This window comes from Arvicanthis niloticus, chromosome 21 (genome assembly GCF_011762505.2).
Source record: "Arvicanthis niloticus isolate mArvNil1 chromosome 21, mArvNil1.pat.X, whole genome shotgun sequence".
In the NCBI taxonomy this organism is placed as follows: Eukaryota; Metazoa; Chordata; class Mammalia; order Rodentia; family Muridae; genus Arvicanthis; species Arvicanthis niloticus.
Genome location: NC_047678.1, coordinates 5491389 through 5515394, shown reverse-complemented (window position 1 = coordinate 5515394; position 24006 = coordinate 5491389). Strand labels below are relative to the sequence as shown.

General features: G+C 42.0%; 1 protein-coding gene across 3 annotated transcripts in view; it reads right to left on the bottom strand.

Moving 5' to 3' along the window:
* Bckdhb (branched chain keto acid dehydrogenase E1 subunit beta) overlaps positions 1-23408 on the bottom strand; it is a 205975-nt gene extending 182567 nt beyond the window's left edge. For 2 of the 3 annotated variants that reach the window (XM_076918034.1, XM_034524993.2), the window contains exons 1-3: positions 23179-23407; positions 5441-5518; positions 3845-3913 (exon numbers count right to left, since the gene is read on the bottom strand). In XM_076918034.1, coding sequence (XP_076774149.1) covers positions 3845-3913; positions 5441-5518; positions 23179-23368 — 337 coding nt within the window. In that variant the 5' untranslated portion in view covers positions 23369-23407. Of the gene's footprint in view, positions 1-3844; positions 3914-5440; positions 5519-23178 lie in introns of all 3 variants that reach the window. The other variant, XM_076918036.1, reaches the window with a different exon arrangement.
* Positions 23409-24006: the final 598 nt, after the last annotated feature.

Sequence of the window (24006 nt, the reverse complement as noted above, 5' to 3'; positions counted from 1 at the left end):
CAGGGTCAAAGGAGACTGTTGAATATGCATGTGACCTTCAACAGAAGAATACACTTTCCCCACAAACCAAGGAACGTAAACGGCTCTCTGGACCCTCGCTTCCCTGGAAGTGTACTAGCTCCATCCCATGCTGCTCTGAGACAGATCTCAGCACCCACGGCGTTTAACGCTGCCATTTAGTACACAACGAGTTGCTAGGGACATATCATTCTATTGCTTTTGATTGCCAAGGCACTCAGGTTGTTCTGTCAATGGACAGGGAAGGAAAAGAGAAACAGTTTGATGCTTTTAAATTCCCATTCATCCTGGCCATCTGAGTACAAAACAGCCCTGTAGCTTTTGGTTTAGTGTGGCCTCCAATCATGCAGCCCTTTCACTGTAATGCGAAGCAGTGTCCAGCTTTCCAGTACTACATCAGTAAACCTGCAAAACTTGAGTCTTTACCTCATGACGGATGCAAAACGCTTGGCCACAGTTCCACACCAGTACAATGCCCAGCTCGCATTGAAAAGCGCAGGCTGCCACCTACTGGCCATGAGCCTTCCTGCACCATACACCCAAGGCTACCCAGAACTTTAAGCCTTCGTATCTTGGTCTGCTTTCTATTGCTATAATGAAACACTGTAACTTGGAGAGGAAGGGGTTATTTCACTTTACAGCTTAAAGTCTGCATGAAGGGAAGTCAGGGCAGGGACTCAAGGCTAGAACGGGAAGGCAGGATCTGAGGCACAGGCCATGGAGGAAAGGTGACAGCAGCTTGCTGTCCATCACTTCCTCCACTTGCTTTCTTACACAAGCCAGGGATGGCACTGCCCACAGAGGGCTCTGTCCTCCCACATAAATCATTAATCAAGAAAATGTCCCAAAGGTGTGTCCCAGGCCAGTCTGATGGGGGCGTTTTCTCAGTCAAGGTTGCCTCCTCTCAGAGGACTCTAGCTTGTGTTGAGAACCAACAGAGTCAGCTCATCATTTAAAAAAAAAAAAAAAAAATCGTCTTCAACTATATTATTACAATTTTTTTAGTTTTTACAAATTATTTTAACTTCATAAAATAATGGTAAGCAGACATGTTTGCGTGAAACTGAAAAATTCCTAGAGTATACTCAGAAGTTATTTTTTAAAAGTATGTATTTGATTTTTGTGGTTTTGTTCCTTTTTTGTCTTTTACATGCCATGAATCAGAAATACTTCTGTAAGTGTAAGAAAAAAACTTATTTTCATACATATTCTCTCCAGCATCCACATTACCCTTTAGTTCTGAAAACAGAATTTGGTCATGAAGCAGTAACTTAACTGTTCATCTTCATCGGGTCCAGGTCTGTTGAGATTCGAACGCAGACACTCGGTGCCTTTTCACACTGGCGCTATGTGTCAATCTGACACAATGCTGAAGCTAACGTCGGACAGATGAAAGACCCTGAATCTGGATCTGGCCTTCTGCTTTACGTTCATGCTTGCCCAGATATAATCCACAGCACGCAGCAGGCAACTGCGTCTAAATCTGTCTGTCTTGAGAAAGTTCTAGGGAATGGCTGCTCTGTCAGTATCTAGTTATGTGCTTACTGGGGTTTATTTATTTACATGTTTTTCTGATCATGATTTTCTGACCTCAAACAACCCTCCTTAGATCACTGCTTTCTTTGTTACATTTGTGTATAAAGGTACTGAAACTGAAGGAAGGTTGTCTACAGCATTAGACTGTGGCCTGCCCTATTCTTTAAGTTCCTCATATCCCAGGTCTCGCAGACAGATCTTCATAGGTCAGTGAAAGCTGCCAATCAGCATACTGTGGGACTGTAACGTGAAGATTTGGGGTAGAACAGTGAATCTATGGTTCTCAGGCTCAGGGTAGAGGTATAAATTAGGGGAAGAAAGGCAGAAGTTGCTAGTCTGTCAACAGGAGAAAACATGGATGAATGCCCCAGACAGAATGGATTTGGTAAAGAATCATACAAGTGACCTTGTGGGAAGCGCCAGGAAAACTCTGCCCAGCTTAAATCCATCATACCGAGTCAGCCAAACAGGGACTGCCCTCAGCAGCATGCAGCTGCACCACACAGAGAAAACACCAAGTTGTAAAAAGCATAATTCTGCCTTTTAAATATTAATATATACAAACGCTCCAGAGGTACAAATACTTAGATGTGCCCAGTGATTATCTCTGGAAACACCTGAGCAATGTTTACTCTCTACTTTATGTTTTCCTAACTTCCTGAAATAGTACACAGTGTGCATTCATCTCTCTGAAATCAAATGTATAAAAAGTTTCTTTTTTTTTTTTCTAATGTTTCTAAGAGTCTGCAGTACAGAAGACAGCCTTTTAACCAACTTCTTCCGCCTCTCAAAGGCTCACAGAACACACAGCCAGGAGGAAGCAGAGGACTGGAACCCTGTTATCAGTGGCAGAAAAAAGAACATGCTGGCTGTTCTCAGAACACCACACGGAACTCAATATCCTGGACCTCAGGAATGGTACAATAGGGAAACAATGATTTCGTTAAAGCTCTTAACCGCCCTCAGTGCCCATTCAGAGCACAGCTGAGCACTCCAGGGCAGAGGCCACTAACAGATGATTGATATCATCAGCTTCTCCTAAGCCTGCTTTGCTCTCTCTGAGATTAGGCAAGAGTGAATGAAGAAATAAAGCACAGGTCACTGGAAAGGCATCACCAACAGGAGAAATACACTCATTAGCAAGTCGGAGGAGTGGGCATCATTAGAACCAAAGCAAACTCGGATGGCTCGACCTCTGAGTGAAAAGACAATGAAATCGGCATGTAGAAAGAAGTGTGTGCCATGCAAGAGACATAAACTGGCTGTGAGAAAGACTCAGAGAAGAGGCTACCGGCTGGTGGACTTCAGCGCCACCTTGGCCAGGCCATCCATAGTGCTGTTACATTTACCAAAACACAGGTCTAGACACTGTTGCAGAGATGCCCATTAGCTATGAAGAACTTTTAAGTCTGTGGCTCTAAGTCCTCTAAGCAGAGAACCCTTCACAGCACAGAGTGGGCTTTTTCTGGTCACCCCCAGGCTTTAAGTCTGAGGTTTCCCAAAGGAAACTAAATTAGGCTTCAAGACTGAACCATAGAAATCCTGCCTGAGCTTCCCTACAGACGGCCAGATCTCCACAACCATGTAAACCAATGCTGCAATACAAATCAAATGTCCACCAATGTCTTAGTTAGGGTTTCCACTGCTGTGAAGAGACACCATGACCAAGGCAACTCTTATAAAGGACATTTAATTAGGGCTGGCTTACAGGCTCACTGGTTCAGTCCGTTATCATCATGGTGGGAAGCAAGGCAACATCCAGGTAGACATGGTTCTAGAGAAGGAGCTGAGAGTTCTACACCTTGATCCAACTGCAGCCAGGAGAAGACTGTCTTCCAGACAGCTAGGAGGATGGTCTCAGAGTCCACCCCAATAGTGGCACACTCCCTTCCAACAAGGCCACACCTAATAGTGCCACTCCCTGGGCCAAACATATTCAAACCACCAACAGCAACAAAATATTCACTCTTACTAACACAGATAAATGGGCAGAATCTTGACTATGGTGATGGCAAGAGGAAGAGGTCCTCGGATAGATGAATGATGTGACAATCCATGTTGTGAGCTGTTTGGTGCTTTGCAATTTGTGATACATGTAGAATAAACTACATTAGAAGATTCCAGCCAGAACAGATTTGGAGAGACCCAGGCCACCGAACTCCACAAGATGTTGCCAAAATAAAAGGAACCCAACCAACAATAATACACCAATGTTACAGACATGTTTATATTTTCAAGATCCTTGAGTAAATACTGTACTGAATGCTGTTTTACACAGCTAATAACTTACCGTATTTGTCTCGTAAACCAACGGTGCATCGGAAGACTCCACCAAAGGCAACATCTTCACCAAATATTACTGGAAAATGATAGTTCAAAGAATATATTTAGTAAAACTCAAGTTTTTAAGTTATGAAAAATAAGGAACTTAAATATTTAGATTTGAAATTATGCATACACATATATGTGTCTCTGTAATAAAAGTGGTATACACATATACACACATACATCTATGTTTGCATAAATTATCCATATATGTATAAATATATATGCATAATCCTGTGTATGTATAATACACATACATGTATATACACATACATACATATACGCACACACATGTAATTATGTATGTGTATACAAAGTCAACCAAACTTTAAGAACTCAGTAAGATCAAGCGGCTCAGCAGTTAAGAGTGTACACTGAACTTGCAAAGAAACCAAGCTTGATTCCCAGAATCCACAGAAGGTGGCTAACAACTTCCTGGAAGTCTAGCTCCAGGGCAATGAGACACCACTAGTGTCTCTAGTGCTATGGCACTAGAGTCCATGGGCACGTGCACTCAAATGCACATACCCACATACAGATAACATACACATAACTAAAAATAAAATAAGTTTTTAAAATTAAATTACTTATAAAATTGTTTCAAAGATGTGCTCTACATACACTAACAAACTTTTTTTTAGCCACAAGGAGAAATGAAATCATGACATTGGCAGGAAAATGGGTGGAACTAGAAGTCGTTACATTGGTTAAAATAAACCACACTCAGAAAGATAAAATACTGCCTGCTTTCTCTCATATATAGAACCTAGGCATGTGCAAGTACATGTATGTGTACATGTGACCAGAGAGGTTATCATGAGAGGAGTGAAACAGATTTTAATGGAAGAAAGAGGATGAGAAAGAGAGGAGTAAAATTTGTCATTGAAAACAGACTGGGGACAACCTAAGGGTAGAAAAGTGGGTGAGGGGAAGGAGACACATCAGAACAAACTATGACACCTAAGGATGACAGTGCCATAGTAAATTCTACTGCTCTGCATGGCAACTTAAAAACTGATTTTAGGGCTGGAGCCTGACTGACTGACTGTTCTTCTAGAGGTCCTGAGTTCAATTCCCAGCAACCACATGGTGGCTCACAACCACCATGAGTGGTGCAATAGAGTCTGATGCCCTCTTCTGGTGTGTCTGAAGAGAACAATAGTGAATAAATAAATTTAAAAAAAAAAAAAAACTGATTTTAAAAACAGAAATACTAAAATTATTATTTCCAAAAAAATATTAACAACTTCAATGTAAAAACAACCAAAACATATACAAATCTAATCTTTATGCTGTATCTAAATATCTAAACAAAGTGGCATTTCTGGGTTGTCCTATACACTAAACTAATGGGAGTGGCCAGCAGGTGTCAGTCAGAAAGTAACATACAGTACAGGGCCACATGCGATGTGAAGAGCAAGTTAGCAAAGACACACACAGTGTGTCAGGAATGAGTGCAATGTGCATGTGTTAACACTGCAAGTACATCCTTTGGCTTTGATGATCTGCTCAGGTACCCAGTTCTGGAAGGAGCAAAGCCCCACACATGTATTAAGTTTACCTGCAGTGGGGTCTTTGGCCAATGAGTTATCCAAGGCACTTGTTATTGACTGGAAGAGGTTCATTTTCTGAGTTTGCCCTGTGAAAAATAAAGTTAAATTAATTGTATCAAAACCTGTAACATACAGGGAAAAAATGACCAATTTCTTTCTTTCTTTTTGGGGTTTTTTTTTGTTTTTTTTTTTTTGTTTTTTTTTTTTTTTTTTTTTTGTTTGTTTGTTTTTGTTTTTTGTTTTTCGAGACAGGGTTTCTCTGTATAACCCTGGCTGTTCTGGAACTCACTCCACAGACCAGGCTGGCCTCGAACTCAGAAATCTGCCTGCCTCTGCCTCCCAAGTGCTGGGATTAAATGACCAATTTCTGAACAGTTGTTAGAGCATGGTTTTAAAAACAAGATAAGCCGGGCAGTGGTGGCGCACGGCTTTAACCCCAGCACTTGGGAGGCAGAGGCAGGCGGATTTCTGAGTTCGAGGCCAGCCTGGTCTACAGAGTGAGTTCCAGGACAGCCAGAGTTACACAGAGAAACCCTGTCTCGAAAAAAACAAAAAATAAATAAATAAATAAATAAATAAATAAATAAATAAATAAAAGGGCAAGGTAGGAAGAAAGGTACAGAATCTTTCACAGAAATGTATCTAATGATTTGCAGAAATCTTAGATCTATAAAAGATGCAAATGCAGTCAGCCAGAGGTAGGTGTATGACGGAAACCCTAAGTTGCTAAACAATGTCTAGAAAAGTAAGCAAATGGAGAGAAAGCACCAAGTGGTGAACTTTCGGTAGAAAAGGCAGATGGGTACCAGACAGTGTTGGAAGAGAGCACCCTAAAAATGCACATGACCAGTGCCCTATGTTAAAACTGGTAACAGCAGCAAATGGCCATAGCCCATGAAACAGTAAAGAAAGCTGAAGCTAAAGTCTGGTGTGCAGGACCAACCATTGGTACTGGGAGAGTAGTACAGCCTCTTCTGTTATCATAGCAGACTCAGTCCTTCCTATCGTACTACTGCTTACAATGTAAGCAGCCCGTGCCTGTCTCTATCAAACAGTCTTTGGGAAGGAATAGATGAGGCAATACAGAGAAGAAACTTAAGACAGTGTCTCGTAAACCAACGGTGCACCACAAGACTGCCAAAGACAGCATCTTCACCAGATAGTACTGGAAAATGATGTTCAAAGAATGTATTTTATAATCCCTAAATGCAGAGGGAAAGCTAGCTGTCAATGGTTAGATTCAGGTTTGCTCGCGACCCTGTCAAATTCATCAAAAGCTTTCTCAGATAGAACTCCTAATGTTGCAAATTCAGAATAAGAATGACTTTGAACAAATTAAAGGCTGGCAGAGGCCCACAATAACCAGAACTTTAGTCCAACTCCTCTCCTACAGCATTCAGAGCACGAACTTCTGCTAAGCAGTCCAGTCCTTACCTTAGCCCTTTAGCTACCTCCAACGCCCGCCCCCACTCTGGCCACTGTCCCTCTAACTTCCATGCTCTTTAAAGTCACCTAATGTGAGGCATGATCAAGGTCTAACAGCCAGCATGGGTCACAACAGCTCCTGCTGTTGGCTTCAAACCTGAACATGAAATGCTGGTCACTCACCCTTCCCTCCTCTTCCTCAGCCTACTCCTCACTGAGCGCTCACCTCCGCCATCTTTAGGCCTTCCACTGTCCTCTCAGCCTGACCTCTGGCATTCTCCTGCTTGACCTCAGGAGTCTCTCTGATCGCTTCAATACTGCGGCATGCCCAAGCTTCAGGCCTTGGCAGTTCCCTTTCAGACACTTTGCTTCCCTCTGCACCCAGAATAATGCCCTGTTTATACTCTTGTTTCTGGAGACAATAAGAATTCATTCCAGGGCTGGCGAGGTGGCTCAGTGGTTAGGAGTACTGGCTGCTCTTACAGAGGACTCAGGTTTAATTCCCAGCAACCACATGATGGCTCACAACTGCCTGGAACTCCTATTCCAGGGGATCTGACACCCTCACGCAGATACATGTTCAGAAAGGCCATGAATGCACATAAAATAAATAAATTTTTAAAACCGAACTCACTGAGAAAGTATCATTATATCAGCCATATGAAAGAATACAGTCACACCAGAATTACTTCATAAAGTATTTTGAACAGTATTTTGAAACAGTTGTTTCATTCAATAGTTACCTTCCTTAAAGGTAACTATTTCTCTACCCTATTGTTCTAGTTTGTTTTACTGTTGTTATGATAAACACCATGACCAAAAGCACCTTAGGGAGGAAAATGTTTATTTAATCGTACAGCTTATATAGTCCACCACTGAGGAAAGTCGGGGCAAGGATTCAAGCCGAGGCAGAAAGCAGAGAGAAAAAGCTGCTTACTAGCCAGCTCTCTGGCTTCCTCATAAAGCCACATACTCAGCCTTCCAACAATTAACAAGCAAGAAAATACCACCTCAGGCTGCCCACGGCCAATCTGACAGGAGCAATCCCCCTAGGCTGTGTCAAGTTGACATTCACTAAAAAACCTGTCTGTGCTCTTAAAACTTCTTGGTGGCACAAAACATAGCAGTTTAAGATAAACTTTTTTTGTAATGACAATAACATACTCTCTCCTATTTCATATGTGTAATAAAATAATATTTTTGCTTATTACGATTTTCAGTTAAGAACCTGGGGAGAATAGAAACACCTTAAGAGCTAATCTTGTCATTTTAATTTTGCTGACCATTTAATAGCAAATGTGCCCACAAGACCTTTTCCCAGAGCTCAGGAGCAAACAAACCCATATGCTGCCCAAGTGCTCCACCTCTGAGCTCCGCCCCCAGCTTTCTCGGCTCACACCATCACACTGATGCTCTGCAAGTTTTTACTAGAAAGGGAGTAAAATCCTATGCCCCTGAGGCAGGAGGATTGTGAGTTCAAGGTCATCCTAGGCTACATAAAGAACCCCCCTAAAATGTATTCTTGACACTATAAAAAAAAAAAAAAAAAAAAAAAAAAAAAAAAAAAAAAACCTGTCTCACCTTATGGGAAATAACTTACAAGTTATTTATGTTGCTGTGTCAGCACACAAATTATATTTTCACTAGTGGATATTTTTGCCAAATATTGCAAAGTTTAGGGTTGGAGTACTCTTTAGTACTGTCCCAAGTTATAAATGACAATTCTGATACGGCAGCATCTACTTCCAATTCTTTTTAACGCTGAAGCATAGATGGTAGAGAAGGAACCATTTTATTCTCAGGTTCGGCCTTGTTTTATATTCTCAGTGTGCAGCCTCGAACTCCAGTTGGCCCTGCCCAGCACCCAGGCTCTCTGTTCTGCATCCGTCCTCTATTTGCCTGCTTCTGCTCTCATCCTTCTCTACCTCCCACTAAAATCTGTCCCCAATAACTACCCACAACTTAAGATTTGAGAGAATACAAGACTGGACACACAGAAAGAGAGAGAGGGGGCACACTATCGTGCAAGCACGCTGTATACACACACAGTTTGTACTAGAATGTAAATGAAAGGGCTTGGTTTAAAAAGCTTGCCTAGCATGCCTACGTCAATCACCAGCAACAAACACTATCACGAACAAAATCAAAGACTCTATAAATGCAACTGTGCCTGTGTGGTGTCTCTGAAAGCTAGCTAAATAGCCCTAGATTCTTCTTGTCCCAACCTCCAGAAACAGGAGTACAGGCAATCCTCTGCCACAGCCAGCTTTTTAATCCCAGCACTGGGGAGGCAGAAGCAGGTGGATCTCTGAGTTAAATGCCAGCCTAGTGAACAGAGTTAGTACCGGAGCAGCCAGAGTCCTACAAAGCAAACCACATCATGACTCCCCTATAGAAAGCCCTATAAAGACCACATGGAATAATCCCCACTCTGTGCACATCCACAAGGCCCTGCTGAGTCTCATCTCTGCCCCCCTGAACTCTCCCATTTACCATCACTGGCTGGAAAATTCACCACTGAGTGGTCTCTCAGATCCACTATGTAAGCAGAACCTATACACATGAACCCTGCCAGCCAGAAGTCCCCTCTCACACCTCTGGGTACCTTTTTAAAACCTTGGCTAAGTATCTTAGGAGCTGTGACAGATCTGTCTTATCCTTCCTTAGCAATGGAACGTTACTCAAGAGTCATTTACTGCAGTAGGCGTTGGCTTAATTACACTCGTGGTTGCTATTTTCTGTTCAGACTTCGAATTCCAGGAAGACAGGGCCATATCCATATCCAGAGCATCTAGCAGTCTGTCATCCAGAAAGAAGTAAGAATGCGTGGAATGAATTAGTTAACAAGCTCACGCATGCGCACAATTACAGGGCCCTGACAGGCAGTGCACAAATAAGCCTAAGACTGGCCTCTTCTGAAGTCTGCTAAGTTATTTATTCTCTGCATGACTTAGTGAAAGCTGCTTAAGCTGCTGGCATCCGGTTTCCTCCTCTACAAAAGCAAAACCAATGATATCTAATGTACAGGATCCTTGTCGAAAACCTGTGAGGTAATGTCTATCAAAAAGCCAATAGTCTGTGTTGGTACGAACTACTCTTTCACCTACCTACCGAGAGTTATTCTAGTACCCCAGCTGTTGGGTGCCAATAACTACATGGATCATCATACTAGGTTGCCATGGTACAGATGAAAGCAGTAAAATACACACAGGTTAATGAGCTTGGGCCATGTCACAGTGTAGTGCTGTCGAGAAGTAAGTGCAGGCGTGTACTTGCTCGTTCATACAAGAGCAGCACTTGGGAGGCTGAGGCAAGATCACCATGAGATCGAGGCCAGCTGGAGCTCTGCAGTGATTTCTTAGCCAGCCTGGACTAGTATGAAAACTTTAAATGAGAGGAGGGAAGAGGAAGAGAGAGGAAAAGAGAGAGAGAGGGAGGAAGAGGGAAAGAAGAAAAGGATGCGGGAGGCAGAGAGGAAGCACAAACCCACAGCTCCTAACGGTTAGGTGATACTGCCTCTGAAATGACAAAATCAAAAATGAGATGAAGAGGAAAATAACTAAGGAAGTTCCTGAATGATCAAAAGAAACCCGAAGGTGGTAAATGATGTAAGAGGTCAGACCTCGCTGAGATACACAAGAAGCAGTGTCTTCAGCAAAGACCAGATGGAAGCTGAGCAGAGCCAAAAGGTGTGGGAGCCCACGTTAAAGCACCTGCCGGGTGTAGGAATAACATTAAGAGAGAACTCGGGGAAATACATCTGGCAGCCAGGCTGAGTCAGTAACCTTCCGAAGGACGTGTGGCTTCACGTCTTATGTTTAAATGTCTTAAGACAGAATTTATAGAGTATTGTAATCCAGCAACATGGCTGCTCCGGCAAGGGATCACATCCAAAGACCTTCTAAGTCTACGTGATCTGGCTATAATGCAGACATGCTTTAAATCATAGTATGACCCGGTGGGAATTCAGACACTCTTAGTACACATGTTTAATCCCTAACAGGGAGGGCAAAGTTAATTTGTAGAAGGAAGCAGCCATGTTTGAAAGTGACATCTAATTGAAAGGCAGACAAGGTGACAAACCAGAGAAAAATTTGACAGAATGAGTTAGAGTTATAATATGGCCAACTCTCACAAGAACAGCACAGGAAAGACAGGCTACTTAAGAGCAGCACGGGGAGAGAGAACAAGCTAGACACAGGTGGTATAGGGTGCGTGTGTGTGTGTGTGTGTGTGTGTGTGTATGTGTGTGTGTGTCCGTGTGTCAGTGTGTGTGTCTGTGTGTGTGTCTGTGTCTGTATGTCTGTGTCTGTGTGTGTGTCTGTGTCTGTGTGTGTCTGTGTGTGTGTCAGTGTGTGTGTCAGTGTGTGTGTGTGTGTATGTCTGTGTCAGTGTGTGTGTGTATGTCTGTGTCTGTGTGTGTCAGTGTGTGTCTGTCTGTGTGTGTGTCTGTCTGTGTCTGTGTGTCTGTGTGTGTATCTGTGTGTGTGTGTGTGTCTGTCTGTCTGTGTGTGTCAATGTGTGTGTGTATGTCTGTGTCTGTGTGTGTGTGTCTGTGTGTGTCTGTTTGTGTGTGTCTGTGTCTGTGGCTGTGTGTGTCTGTGTGTGTGTGTCAGTGTGTGTGTGTGTGGCTGTGTGTGTCAGTGTGTGTGTGTGTCTGTGTCTGTGTCTGTGTGTCTGTGTCTGTGTCTGTGTGTGTCTGTGTGTCTGTGTGTCTGTGTGTGTCTGTGTGTGTGTCAGTATGTGTGTGTATGTCTGTGTCTGTGTGTGTCAGTGTGTGTGTCTGTGTGTATGTGTGTGTGTGTCAGTTTTACCAGGATAGTTTTACAGAAAGACAGGTTGCAGAGAGAACTATCTAGACACAGGTGAAGACAGAAGGAACCAGAGAAGGAGCCAGATTAGAACATACTGCTAAAGTTAGTATGAGGCCAAGTAACACACTTTAGTGAGAAGTGGAGAGAAGCAGGATTGAATCAGTCATCTTGGAAGATTAGATTGTATGGAGGCTAGAGGCTTCCAGGCCTAGACCTAGGGATAGTTAGAACAAAGAAACACTCTGGGTTCAGCCCCAGGTGTGTATTCACTCTCATCTTATCCCATCATCTGAGGAGATAAAAGCAACATTAACATCTGACACCCAACATGGTTAGAAGAAAGCCCAACATGAACGGAGAAGTAGAAAGCCCACCAACATTGCAGAAAGCAGAAGACATCTGACAGAAACATGGCAGAAGACAGGAAACATCGGACAGATAGCCACAGAGGAGAGATTTGTTCCAATCATCTCCAGAGAAAGCGTCAGTTCTTTGGGTTTGGCTGGACACTCAAAAATACTCGGGAAACTCTGGATATGGAGGAATCTCTGAGACAATGAATCACAGTAAGGCACACAAAAGACAATTTTATTACATCGGCAGATTCTTCCTGCATTCAAAAATGGGAAGAGCTCAGATCCCTTGAAAGTAAGAATGAGACATGAGGGGATAGAAACATTATTTGAAAAAGCCATCTCTACTTTCAATTGGAATCTTTACATATTTCCTCTTTTAAAAAGATTAAAGAGAAACAAGAAAAATAGCTGTACAGCACGAAAAATTAGTTATGATAGTACAGAGGCTGGAGAGACAAAACAACAGAGGAAGTCGGAGAATAGCAAGTGCTTATGGTGAACCTATGGTACCTAATGAAATCGAGGATCAGGACAGACAGGCCACTGAACCTACAGTACCACTTCCTAATGAAACTTAGAAAAGGCAAGCATCCCCACGAGCCTTCCCAGTTACCCAGGAACAAATGCCAGAAAATGCTGAAAATTCACTAACTTAAAAACTGGAAAGACTTGGCAACAGCTATACTAGACTTCTCACTTACAATGGCTGACGTGGTGGCAAAAAAAGAAGCTATAACTTAAAAACTGGAAAGACTTGGCAACAGCTATACTAGACTTCTCACTTACAATGGCTGACGTGGTGGCAAAAAAAGAAGCTATAATTATGGATATTTGTAATTTGTCTAAAGGTGTAAATACCATGAAAGATCAATTGTTAGGTGAATGTCAATATGCTGATTTACAAAAGAAGATGCAATTTGATGACTCTATACAGTGTACTTTACTAACTTCAAGAGGCTGGGATAAGGTGGAAGATCAAGGGGAAAGGTCTGTCATTCACAAAGATTATGCAAAGCCCTAGAAAGACTTTTACTGATTTCATACATAGATCAATGTCTGCTATAAGCAGGGCAATATCACATCCAGATGCAAGACTGGTGTGAATTGAAACTTTTGACTTTTCAAATGCAAATGCAGAGTGTAAAAAAGCTCTTAGACCTTTAAAAGCTTGATCAGCACCCACAGGTGAATGGATTAAAAGTATCGCTGATATTGACTCTAATGACTATGTAGTTAAAAAAAGCAATGGCCAATAATCCTAAATTTCAAAATGTCTGTTGTTCTGATTATAGGAGACAAGGTCATCTGAAAAGAAACTGTAGACAAGCATTCCCAGAGACTGCTCTAGAAGACCTCAGGCTTCCAGGATTGTAGACGGTTTAGTACGAGTCTAATTGGACTAATTAATGCAAATCAGCAAAAGATATATGAGGTAATTAATCCCTTACCAATGGGAAATTCCCTACGAGATAATCTTTTAAATACAGGAAACTCCCAAGAGGGTGCACTCATACCCAGACAACAAACAACATGAGCCAGATAACACCTATCCACAGAGCAACTAGAGAAAACTAGACTAGGTTCCGGATGGCTAATACATACTACAGAAGGCAACACTACTCTGGCAATAACCACAAGTAGCCCATCAAACAAGGGCAGAGCAGCTCTACTTGATAGAACAAGAAATTCTGGAGGTTCTGGGAAACTAACAGCCCTCCCTTTAAAATCGTTAACTGACAAGAACATGTCAGTTACAGAAATGGACTTTGAATGGGGAAAAAAAATTACAGGCACTTAAGAAGCAGATACAATAGTAGCTGGAAGCTCAACATATAAAACAGTCTATAAGTCCTTGGAATCTTCTGTATTTGTCATTTAAAAGAAATCTGGAAATTGGAAAGTGTTGACTGATCTAAGGGTTATAAATAAAGGGATCAATCCTGAGTTTATTATTTAATCCTGAGTTTATTATCCCCTTACCTTCTCTATTACCAAAACAACGACCTATAATAATAATAGGTTTTAAAGACTGCTTCATTCCCTTACAAGAGCAAGATAGAGAAAAATTTGCTTTTACAGTACCAACTTAAAACAATCCTCAAACTGTGGGGAAAAAAAAAAACCAATTGAAAGTTCCTTCTCAAGGAATGGTAAATAATACAACTCTATGTCAATATTTTGTACAACAGCCACTAGAAATAATTTGTAAACAATTTCCTCAATCCATAATTTACTATTATATACATGATATCTTGTTGACTAATTCTGATGCAAATACATTCTCTCTAGAATGTTTAATGAAGCAAAAAATATTTTATCTATTTGGGGTTTACAGATTGCTCCTGAAAAAAATACAGAGATGAGATTCAATCAACTATCCAGAAATTATATTAAGTCAGCAAAAGATTCAACCACAATCAGAAGAGGTCAGCTACAAACTAAACTATTAATGACTTGCAAAATCTATTGGGAGATATAAACTGGTTACAGCCTACTATTGGACTAACTACTCAAGAGTTGAGTAATTTGTCTCAAACTTTACAAGTCTGATGCAAACTTAAACAATCCTAGACAATTAGCAGCAGAAGCAGAGAAAGAGTTGACTCAGGCAGAGTAAAAATTGCAGGACACACATGTGGACTGCCTAGATCTCAAAGTTGACTGTATTATCAAGAATACGTACCTTCTACTCATCATGGACACATTATGCAGAGAAGCCAATATTTTAGAATGGATCTTCTTAGCACATAAGCAGGGTAATAAGCTAAAAACAGATTGAAAAGGTTTCTGAGCCAGGTGGTGGTGGCGCACACCTTTAATCTCAGCACTTGGGAGGCAGAGATAGGCGGATTTCTGAGTTCGAGGCCAGCCTGGTCTACAGAGTGAATTCCAGGACAGCCAGGGCTACACAGAGAAACCCTGTCTCGAAAAATAATAATAATAATAATAATAATAATAATAATAATAATAATAATAATAAAAGTTAGAATAAGACTTTGTCAAGTATCAGGAACAGACACACAATAAAAAAATAGTACATTATAGTAATGCTGAAGTCACCTCATTATGGGTAATTAATGAAGATTGGCAAAGAGCTTTTAGCAATTATTTGGAAGAAATTAACAACAAATACCCAAAAAGAGCAAGCAACGCCAGTTCATAAAAAGAAGTAATTGTATCCCACCCCCTTACCCCCGCTATAGTAAAAGAGACACCAATTTCTGAAGCTCCTACATTTTACACTGATAAATAAATCAAAAATGGCAGGTTATAATGGTCAGGAAATATAAATTAAAAAAATTTAGGGGCTAGAGAGATGGCTCAGTGGTTAAGAGCACTAACAGCTCTTCCAGAGGTTCTGAGTTCAATTCCCAGCAACTACATGGTGGCTTACAACCATCTGTATTAGGATCTGATGCCCTCTTTGAGTGTGTCTGAAAAAAACAAAAGAGTACTCACATACATAAAATAAATAAATCTTTAAAAAAAAAAAAAGTAAAAAAATTTCAAAGCCCATATGCTCTAGTTGAAAAATCAGAGTTATATACAATTCTTAGAGCATTATTAATTTTTTCTGAACCTATGAATATAATTACTGCCTCAAAATATGTAGAGAGAGTTGTGTTACATATAGAAACTGCTAACTTATTCCTAATAATTCAGAGTTAACATCAGTATTCATACAACTAAAACAGACAACTCAAAACAGAAATTATCTATTAGATACCATCCATATTCAACCTTATATGGATTGCCTGGCTTACTGGCACAAAAAAATGATGAGATTGACCAATTGTTTAAAAAAAAAAGTGCTAGAAGCCTCAGAATTTCATATAAAAACATCATGTTAACAACAAAGGTTTAAAGAGAAATGTTCCCATTACTTTGCAACAAGCCAAAGAAATTCTTTATAAAAAAAAAAAGAAGAAGAAGAAGAAGAAAAAAAAAAAGAAAAAGAAGTCCTACTTGTTCTTTGCATAATCAAGTTCCATTACCTGCTGGAAGTAACACTAAGCATACCCAAAGAAATGAAATTTGGCAGATGGATGTATTTCACTTTGTAGAATTTGAGAAACTAAAATTTGTACATTATACTATTGGTACATATTCAGGATTTCAATGGGCTTCTGCTTTGAGTTCTGAAAAGGCTGATTCTGTAATTGTATTGTATATTTGTTGGAAATGATGGCTATCATGTGGATACCCTTACAAATGAAGACTGATAAAGCCCCCACATATACTTCCATTAAAATGAAATGATTTTTTTACATATTAGAGCATAAAACCTATTACAGGTATACCATACAATCCAATAGGTCAAACAGTTATAGAAAGATCTAATCATACCTGAAAGGAGATGCTTAATAAACAGAAATGGGAAATAATAACTCCCAGAAATAGACTGAATAATGCTTTATTAACTTTAAATTTTTTGAATGCCAATGAGGTAGGAACAACATCTACTTAAAGACAATGGATTATAGAACTACTGAATTAGATCAACATGTATACTTTTTTTTTACTTTGATCATAGTTATTTATTTTTTATTGGATATTTTATTTATTTACATTTCAGATATCATCCCATTTCCCCATTTTCCTTCCCTAGAAACTCCCTATCCCACCCTGCCTCCTCCTTTTTGCTTTTATTTTAATTACATGTAAGTATTAAAATCAATTCTAGGTTGAGGGACTAGCAATACAGTAGATGCAAATAGTCAAGGAACAAGCAAGACAATAAACACAAACAGTCAAATAACAAGCAAGGCAATATCCAAAGTCCTGTGATCACCTCCATGATCACTGTTTCTAAGGGCTTCTCAGGATGACCAAAATATCTGAGCCTACTTCCATGTCCTAGCCCAAAGTCATTTTCATGTCTGAAGTCTACTTCCTTGTTCTAGCCTAAGATTTAGATTCCTGCATGGAATTACTTCTTTGTTCTAGCCTAATGTCAGATTCCTGCCTGAAGCCCAGGCTTGAGGGCTTCAGCCTGTATACTTTAAAGATGTTTGACAAGGAAGGAAGAAGAGACACGGAAAGACAGCAATGCAATGCAAAGGATACAGAAAGCTGACAATCCCCTCCCCCTCTTTAAGGGACAGCTCAACAAACTGGCAGAAAAAGGCCAGAAGTTCATCAGACTGGCAGACTGGAAGGCCGTAATGCCAAAATAAACATCTGCTGTAGGACTGCAGTTAGGAAGGACAGTTGCATCAGCGGATCTTTATAAGGACATTCAGGCTTATGGGACTGATAACTGTTTGTTGTAACAGAAAGGGGAAGATTTAGAGGAATTCTGATCCAGCAACACAGATGCTCTGGCAAGAGATCATATCCAAAGACCTTCTAGGTCTATGTGATCCTGCTAGAATTCAGACATGCTCTGGATTACAATATGATACAACTGGAATACAGTCATGCCCTTAGTACACACCTTTAGTCCCTGTGATGGTTTGGTACGACTGGCCCAGGGGGTGGCACTATTTGACGGTGTAGCCTTGTTGGAGTAGGTGTGTCACTGTGGGCGTGGGCTTTAATACCCCCATCCTAGCTGCCTGGAAGCTAGTATTCTGCTAGCAGCCTTCAGTGAAACACTCAGGTCCTCCTGCACCATGCCTGCCTGGATGCTGTCATGTTCCCTGCCTTGAAAATTAACTGAACCTCTGAACCTTTAAACCAGCCCCAATTAAATGTTGTCCTTATAAGAGGGTCATGGTGTCTGTTCACAACAGTGAAATACTAAGACCAGAAGTTGGTACCACGTACTGCGGTACTGCTGTGATGGACCTGACCATGCTTTTGTTTGGCAGAATGTGGATTTAGGGACTCTGGATTTGAAAAGCAGTGCAACCCTTTAAGTGAGGCTTAATAGGCTATCCTAGTAGGAATATGGAAGACTTTGTTGCTGAGAGTTCTACATCTTCATCTGAAGGCTGCTAGCACAATACTGGCTTCCAGGCAGCTAGGATGGGGGTATTAAAGCCCACACCCACAGTGACACACCTACTCCAACAGAGCCACACCTCCTAATAGTGCCACTCCCTGGGCCAAGCACATATAAACTATCAAGGTCGCTAAGAGTGAAGGCAAGGTTAGTTTGTAAAAGGAAGCAGCCATGTTTGAAAGTGACATCTAATTGAAAGGCAGACAAGGTGACAAACCAGAGAAAAATTTGACAGAATGAGTTAGAGTTATAATACGGCCAACTCTCACAAGAACAGCACAGGAAAGACAGGCTACTTAAGAGCAGCACGGGGAGAGAGAACAAGCTAGACATAGGTGTGTATGTCTGTGTGTGTGTCTATGTGTGTGTCTGTGGTGTGTGTCTATGTGTGTCTGTGTGTGTGTCAGTTGTGTGTGTGTGTGTGTGTGTGTGTGTGTGTGTGTGTGTGTGTCAGTTTTACCAGGACAGTTTTACAGAGAGACAGGTTGCAGAGAGAACTATCTAGACACAGGTGAAGACAGAAGGAACCAGAGAATAAGGAGCCAGATTAGAACAGTTAGTATGAGGCCAAATAACACACTTTAGTGAGAAGCAGAGAGAAGCAGGATTGAATCAGTCATTTTGGAAGATTAAATTGTATGGAGACCAGAAGCTTCCAGGCCTAGGCCTAGGGATAGTCAGAACAGAGAAAGACACACTCTGTGCTCAGCCCCAGCTGTATATTCACACAGCTCAAGCACAACTCTCATCTCCTCCTTTCATCTGAGGAAATCAAATCGACATTTACAGAAACTTAATGTCTTTGTGTCTCAGCATCTTCATTTTTAAAGTGTGGTTGATGACATGACCTCCTCACAGCCCTGTCTCATAGGGTCACATTTTGGGTTATGTCAAATCCAAAAAGTCACAGAGAGAGTTATCTGGCCTCAAGGGCTCCTAACTTTGCCAACAAGTTCTTTCAATGGCAGACTAAGATTCAGACAGTCTGCTCACAGTACTACATCCACCAATACCTCAAATCACGGTAAAATTTAAGTCTCCATCATGTGCCCTCCCATTCTCCGAAGATGGAAATCTACCCCAGAATTCCCTACGTGTATCAGTGGTCCTGGCGCCTTACCCTCGTTAGTTAGTATCAACTGTCAACCTGACAAGATCTAGAATCACTTAGGAAGCAAGCCTCAAAAGGCACCTGTGAGGGGTCATCTAGAGGAGGTTGGTTGAGGTGGGAAGACCCTCTCTTAATGCCATCAGCATGAATTTACTTGCTGTGTTTGGACTGCATGCAAAGGAGAAAAGGCGGAGAATCAGTATTCATCCCATACTGCTTCCTGACTGTAGATGTGATGTGACCAAGCTGCTGCCACCATGCCTTACCCTACATGATGGCCTGTAAGCCAGAATACATCCTTCCTTATATTGACTTTTGTCTGGTTAAAAAGAAAAATAGCACATCGCCCTTTTAGTCTCTCTTGCTACAAATGATCACATCAACTTCAACACCCCACACACACCCACAGGTAAATCAGGATCAACATCTCCAATATTAGTACCACCCCCTGGTACTGAGTTCAATTACATCCACTCGCCTGGTCAAAGACAATATTCAAAGCTTGTCTCTCAGCTCCTTACTATTCATCCAGCAATACCTTCCACTAACTCTTCTAATAACACAAAAACACTGCAAATCACCTGCTTCCTAGAGATAAATGATGACCCCATAGCCCAACAGAATTTCAACCAAAGTGCAATGCACCCATCACAGTGAGAGATACGCTGTAGGCAGGTGTTTTCTCTCCCCAAGCTTTGTCCTGAATTTTAAAGCCTCTATTGGTTCTTTCTTATGTCTTCCTTTTCCACCCCAAATAAACTCACTTCCCATTGCACAGAAACATCATGCTTCCTAATCTGACTTTATTCAGGATATTCCTATCCCATAAAAAAGAGGAGCCCCATCAACAAAAAGCCTTGGTCTGCCCCTGAATATCACTACCCCGCTACCAGAAACAGCTCAATCACAGAAGTTTTCTCTGTTGATACAACACAGGATAAACTTACGAGGGGCCTTAGACCTATCCAGCCTTTTTTCTGCCTGAAAAGCAATGTTTCTGTTGGGGGCCGACTTTTAGCAGAAAGCGGCTATCAGCTTTGCAGCCATCTTGAGCCATATACCCTGACATGAGACTTGATTACAATAGCCTACAACAGCTGAGCACACTCCGATAACATCTTGTTTTAGATACCCAGGATCTTCCCTTGAGTGTGTGAGATTTAAAGGTGTGAGACTTAAGGGCGTGGCTTAGAAGTGAGACATATAAAAGGCAGAGACAGAACAGATCAGAATCAGACTGAGATCAGAGAATCAGACACATCAGACATTAGGTAGAAGACACTTGGCTCCAGACAGAATCAGACACAGCAGACAGAGGAGACAGAGAAGAAGACACTTAGAGGAAGAGAGACTGAAGAATAAACGGGATTGAATCACACCCTGTCTGGTCTCCATTCTTCGAGTCTGCCCTCACCCTCGCTCTTGCTGAACCCCGACCCGCGGACCGGAGCGGCAGCTTGGGCCGGGATACAGTGGCCGCCCAAATGTGGGTCGGCCCGGGCCTCAACATTTTGCCTGGGCTGTGACGTTTTTGGCTGCCCCAACGTGGGGCTAGTGTGGACCCCAACATGTTCCCATGGTCTTTGCAAAGACAAGTCCTTGTCCCAGTCCACTGTGCAGCTTAAAAGAAGTTGGACCCAGCCACAAACTGGAGCAGAACCTTTTCCATATGAAATCAAACAGTATGGATGAATGGAAAGCAGTTGCAGCACCTGGGAAGAGCAGAAAGTCTGCGTCTTCATTAACAGCCGTAATATGCAAAGGTTTAGCACCTAAACCTGTCAGACTTTTAAGAGTTGGACACAATGTGACTGGAAAGCTGCTTCTGCCCTTCACCACACTTGGGAAGGCCACAAGCACCTCTGAGCCTCGACTGCCTCATCTGTACAGTGAACACATCACCATCCAACTCACATGATTGTTGTGAGACTTCATGCCTACAACAGCTGAATAAAAGCAATTGCCCAACAATGGAGAAGAGTATTAACATGGACAGGAGAAATGACTAAGGGCACAACTTTCGAAACACATTAAAAAAAAAAGCAATTCAAGTCACAAAAGAACATGAACCAGTGAGCAAATGCATGGGAAAGCACTCCTTTGCAGGATTGAAGCAGCCGAAAACACAAGATACAGAGGTTAGTACAAATTCCCAAGAGTGTGTACCTGGGCTTTTCCGCATTAATCCCTAACACACTCTTGCACATTCTTACAGACCCTCACACTTAATGCACCGAACACTCTTAAACACACTGGGTGTAAACTGGGGATTCGAAGTGGGCATTTTAAAACTCCATTAAACCATTCAAATCTTCGAATGAGAACTCTCATCTCTTGGGCTCTATCATGGGGGCAGGGGAGCCATACACATGGAATGTAAGTCTGCATTTTTTTTATAACACTGTGAAACTATGACAAACGCATGGTGTTGTCTATTGAAAGTTTCCCTTTACTGAGTTAGTACTTGCAAGATGGCAGACACTATGTTACATATGTTGGTGATGTTTCTCAGCCCTTAGCTCTCCTCTCCTTTTGAAATAGCTACTATCATTAAGCCCTTAATTACAGAGATGTGAGGCTTGTAGAAGTGAGAAGTTCAAAGTCTCAGGGGATGGGGACTAGACCAAACTCAAGACACTAACTCTCTCTACTGAATTCTACAAGTCATCAAAACTCTATAGCATTACGGGGAATGTTTTCTAACTGATGCAAACTGGACTTGTATTATAACTACAATTATGAAAACACAGTGATATGCAAGGGCGAACCTCAAAAGGCTCCGCAGCTTTCACTATGAGCGGCGCGGTCACCTTTATACTTTTTTCTAAACTATACCTTTTATCTGTAAGATGTTTGTACTGTTTTTATAGTAACAACCTAGAGACCTGACATCGCTTCAATTTTAGTAACTTCACAACTGTGGAAAGGAGAATTAGGAAGACCTATGCTCTATTTCTCCATTACTAGGCCAAAGTTTCTTTGCTGTGAAAACAGTATTGAAGACTAGGAGGGGAAAACGACCTGCTGTTCTATTTCTAATACTATTTCACAAAACTGGGAAACCCGGCCATTTAAATTATTTCCAAAGGCCTCTTATTGCCTTGCATGGAGTGGCAATTCTGAAATCCAGCTTACTAGAGTCTAACCCTGGGAACTATGTGTTATGAACTGATGTCTTGTGTACTGTTGAATAATCTGCTTCAAGGCTTCAGTTTATCTAACTACAAAGCAAATATTAAAACATCACCTACCTCACGTGAAATTAAATCTTGTCCTGTGAACTAAATGAGATGAGGAATGTCAATTTCGTCAATAGCAAACTTCAAAAAATATTCAATTATTGTTCACAAGTAAAGACAAGCTTCCAAAAAATGCCAGCCCCGGCGCAGTGAGAAGTTATTAGACAAGAAAACAGGTTGATTGTACTTACTTTCTCCTGATACACTGCAGATAGACCTAGGATGGCAGGCAATTGCATAAACTTTCAGGAGAAACAGTCAGAGTGTAGCAAAGATGGCACCACAGGCGCCTGCCCCATGCCCTTCCATTTGCTCTTTCCCACCACCTCTATGGAGTACTGCTTGGCCAAGTGGCAGCGGGTCCCAGCAGGAGGAGCTCCGTACTAAGCTCAAATAGAAGTATGGATTCTTTCCCATCTTTAGGCAGAACCTGTTCCGTGACCTTGAGAAAATCAAATTCTAGTATTTACTCCCTAGGTTTACACTTTCCGTCCAAATGAAAATTAAAAGGCAAGTATTTTACAGACAGTTGCCTCAAGTTAGTGACTCGGTCTAGGACAAGCTAACACCTAAAACCTGATACAGGAAAGCAGGCATGGAACTCAGGGAAAGGGGGGCGGGGAGGGGCATTCTTTAAACAACTCATCTACACCCTCAGGCCCTCGCAGAAGGCACAGTGCACTCTCACCTATCTTGAAGTTCCCAGGGCCTGCATCTGAAAGGAAGAAAGAGTCACCAAGGAAAAGCAATGGAAACATAAAAACGACCCGAAGCAGGGAGGCTCTAGATTATAGTCTAGAGTCTAGGGCAAGGCGAGGATAGACCCGGGATGCAGTGAGATCGCCAAGTCTCACCATACTGCAGGGACTCTGGGTCCGGCTGGAAAGTGAAGTGGGCCACCCGCCGCTTCTGGGCCGCGTCCTCGCCCCCGGGTTGCAGGAAGCCTTGCACCAGCGCAGCGCTGCGCAGTCCGCACCACCGCCGCTCCGCTCCCGCGGCCCCGAGCCGCAGCAGCCCACCCGCGCGCGCTGCCACCGCCGCCATCCCCGGTTCTCAGGCACCGCAGCCCACGCTGCCGGCAGGGAGGGCGGAGCTGAGACGCAGGCTTCCTCATTGGGCGGCCTCGGGGGGCGGGTTCGTGAAAGAAACCAATCGGAGATGGGAGTTCGGGGGCGGGGATGGAGGCGCTATGACCTGGCAGCCCGCCCAGACGGAAGCCAAACCAAGGCCCCTACAGCCTGAGATTAGGTCCCTGGGTGTAAAGCCACCCCAAAATCAGCTGCATGACTTGCGGTGTCACAGCGCGACTGGCTGCGTTCTTATCCGGTGTCATTTTTGCGGTGTCATTTCAGTAGCTTTTCCGTTTTAAAACTATACTTCCACGTTTCTCATGGTCTATGAGTGCAGTGGTATGGTTAACAATTGCAAGGACAGGCTTTGGTTTCAACTTTCAGAAAAACCCTAGATTCCTGGAAAAGCCTTCACTCTTATTTTGAAATTAAAAAATGTATTTAGATGTCTTAAATTGATTTTGTTTTTCCTTATTTAGATCATAGCAAATATATATATATATATATATATATATATATATATATATATATATATATATATATATATGGTAAGTAGAGATTTCAGCCTTCAAATCCACTAGGAAATCTTGCCGAGGTGCAGCAAAAATTACC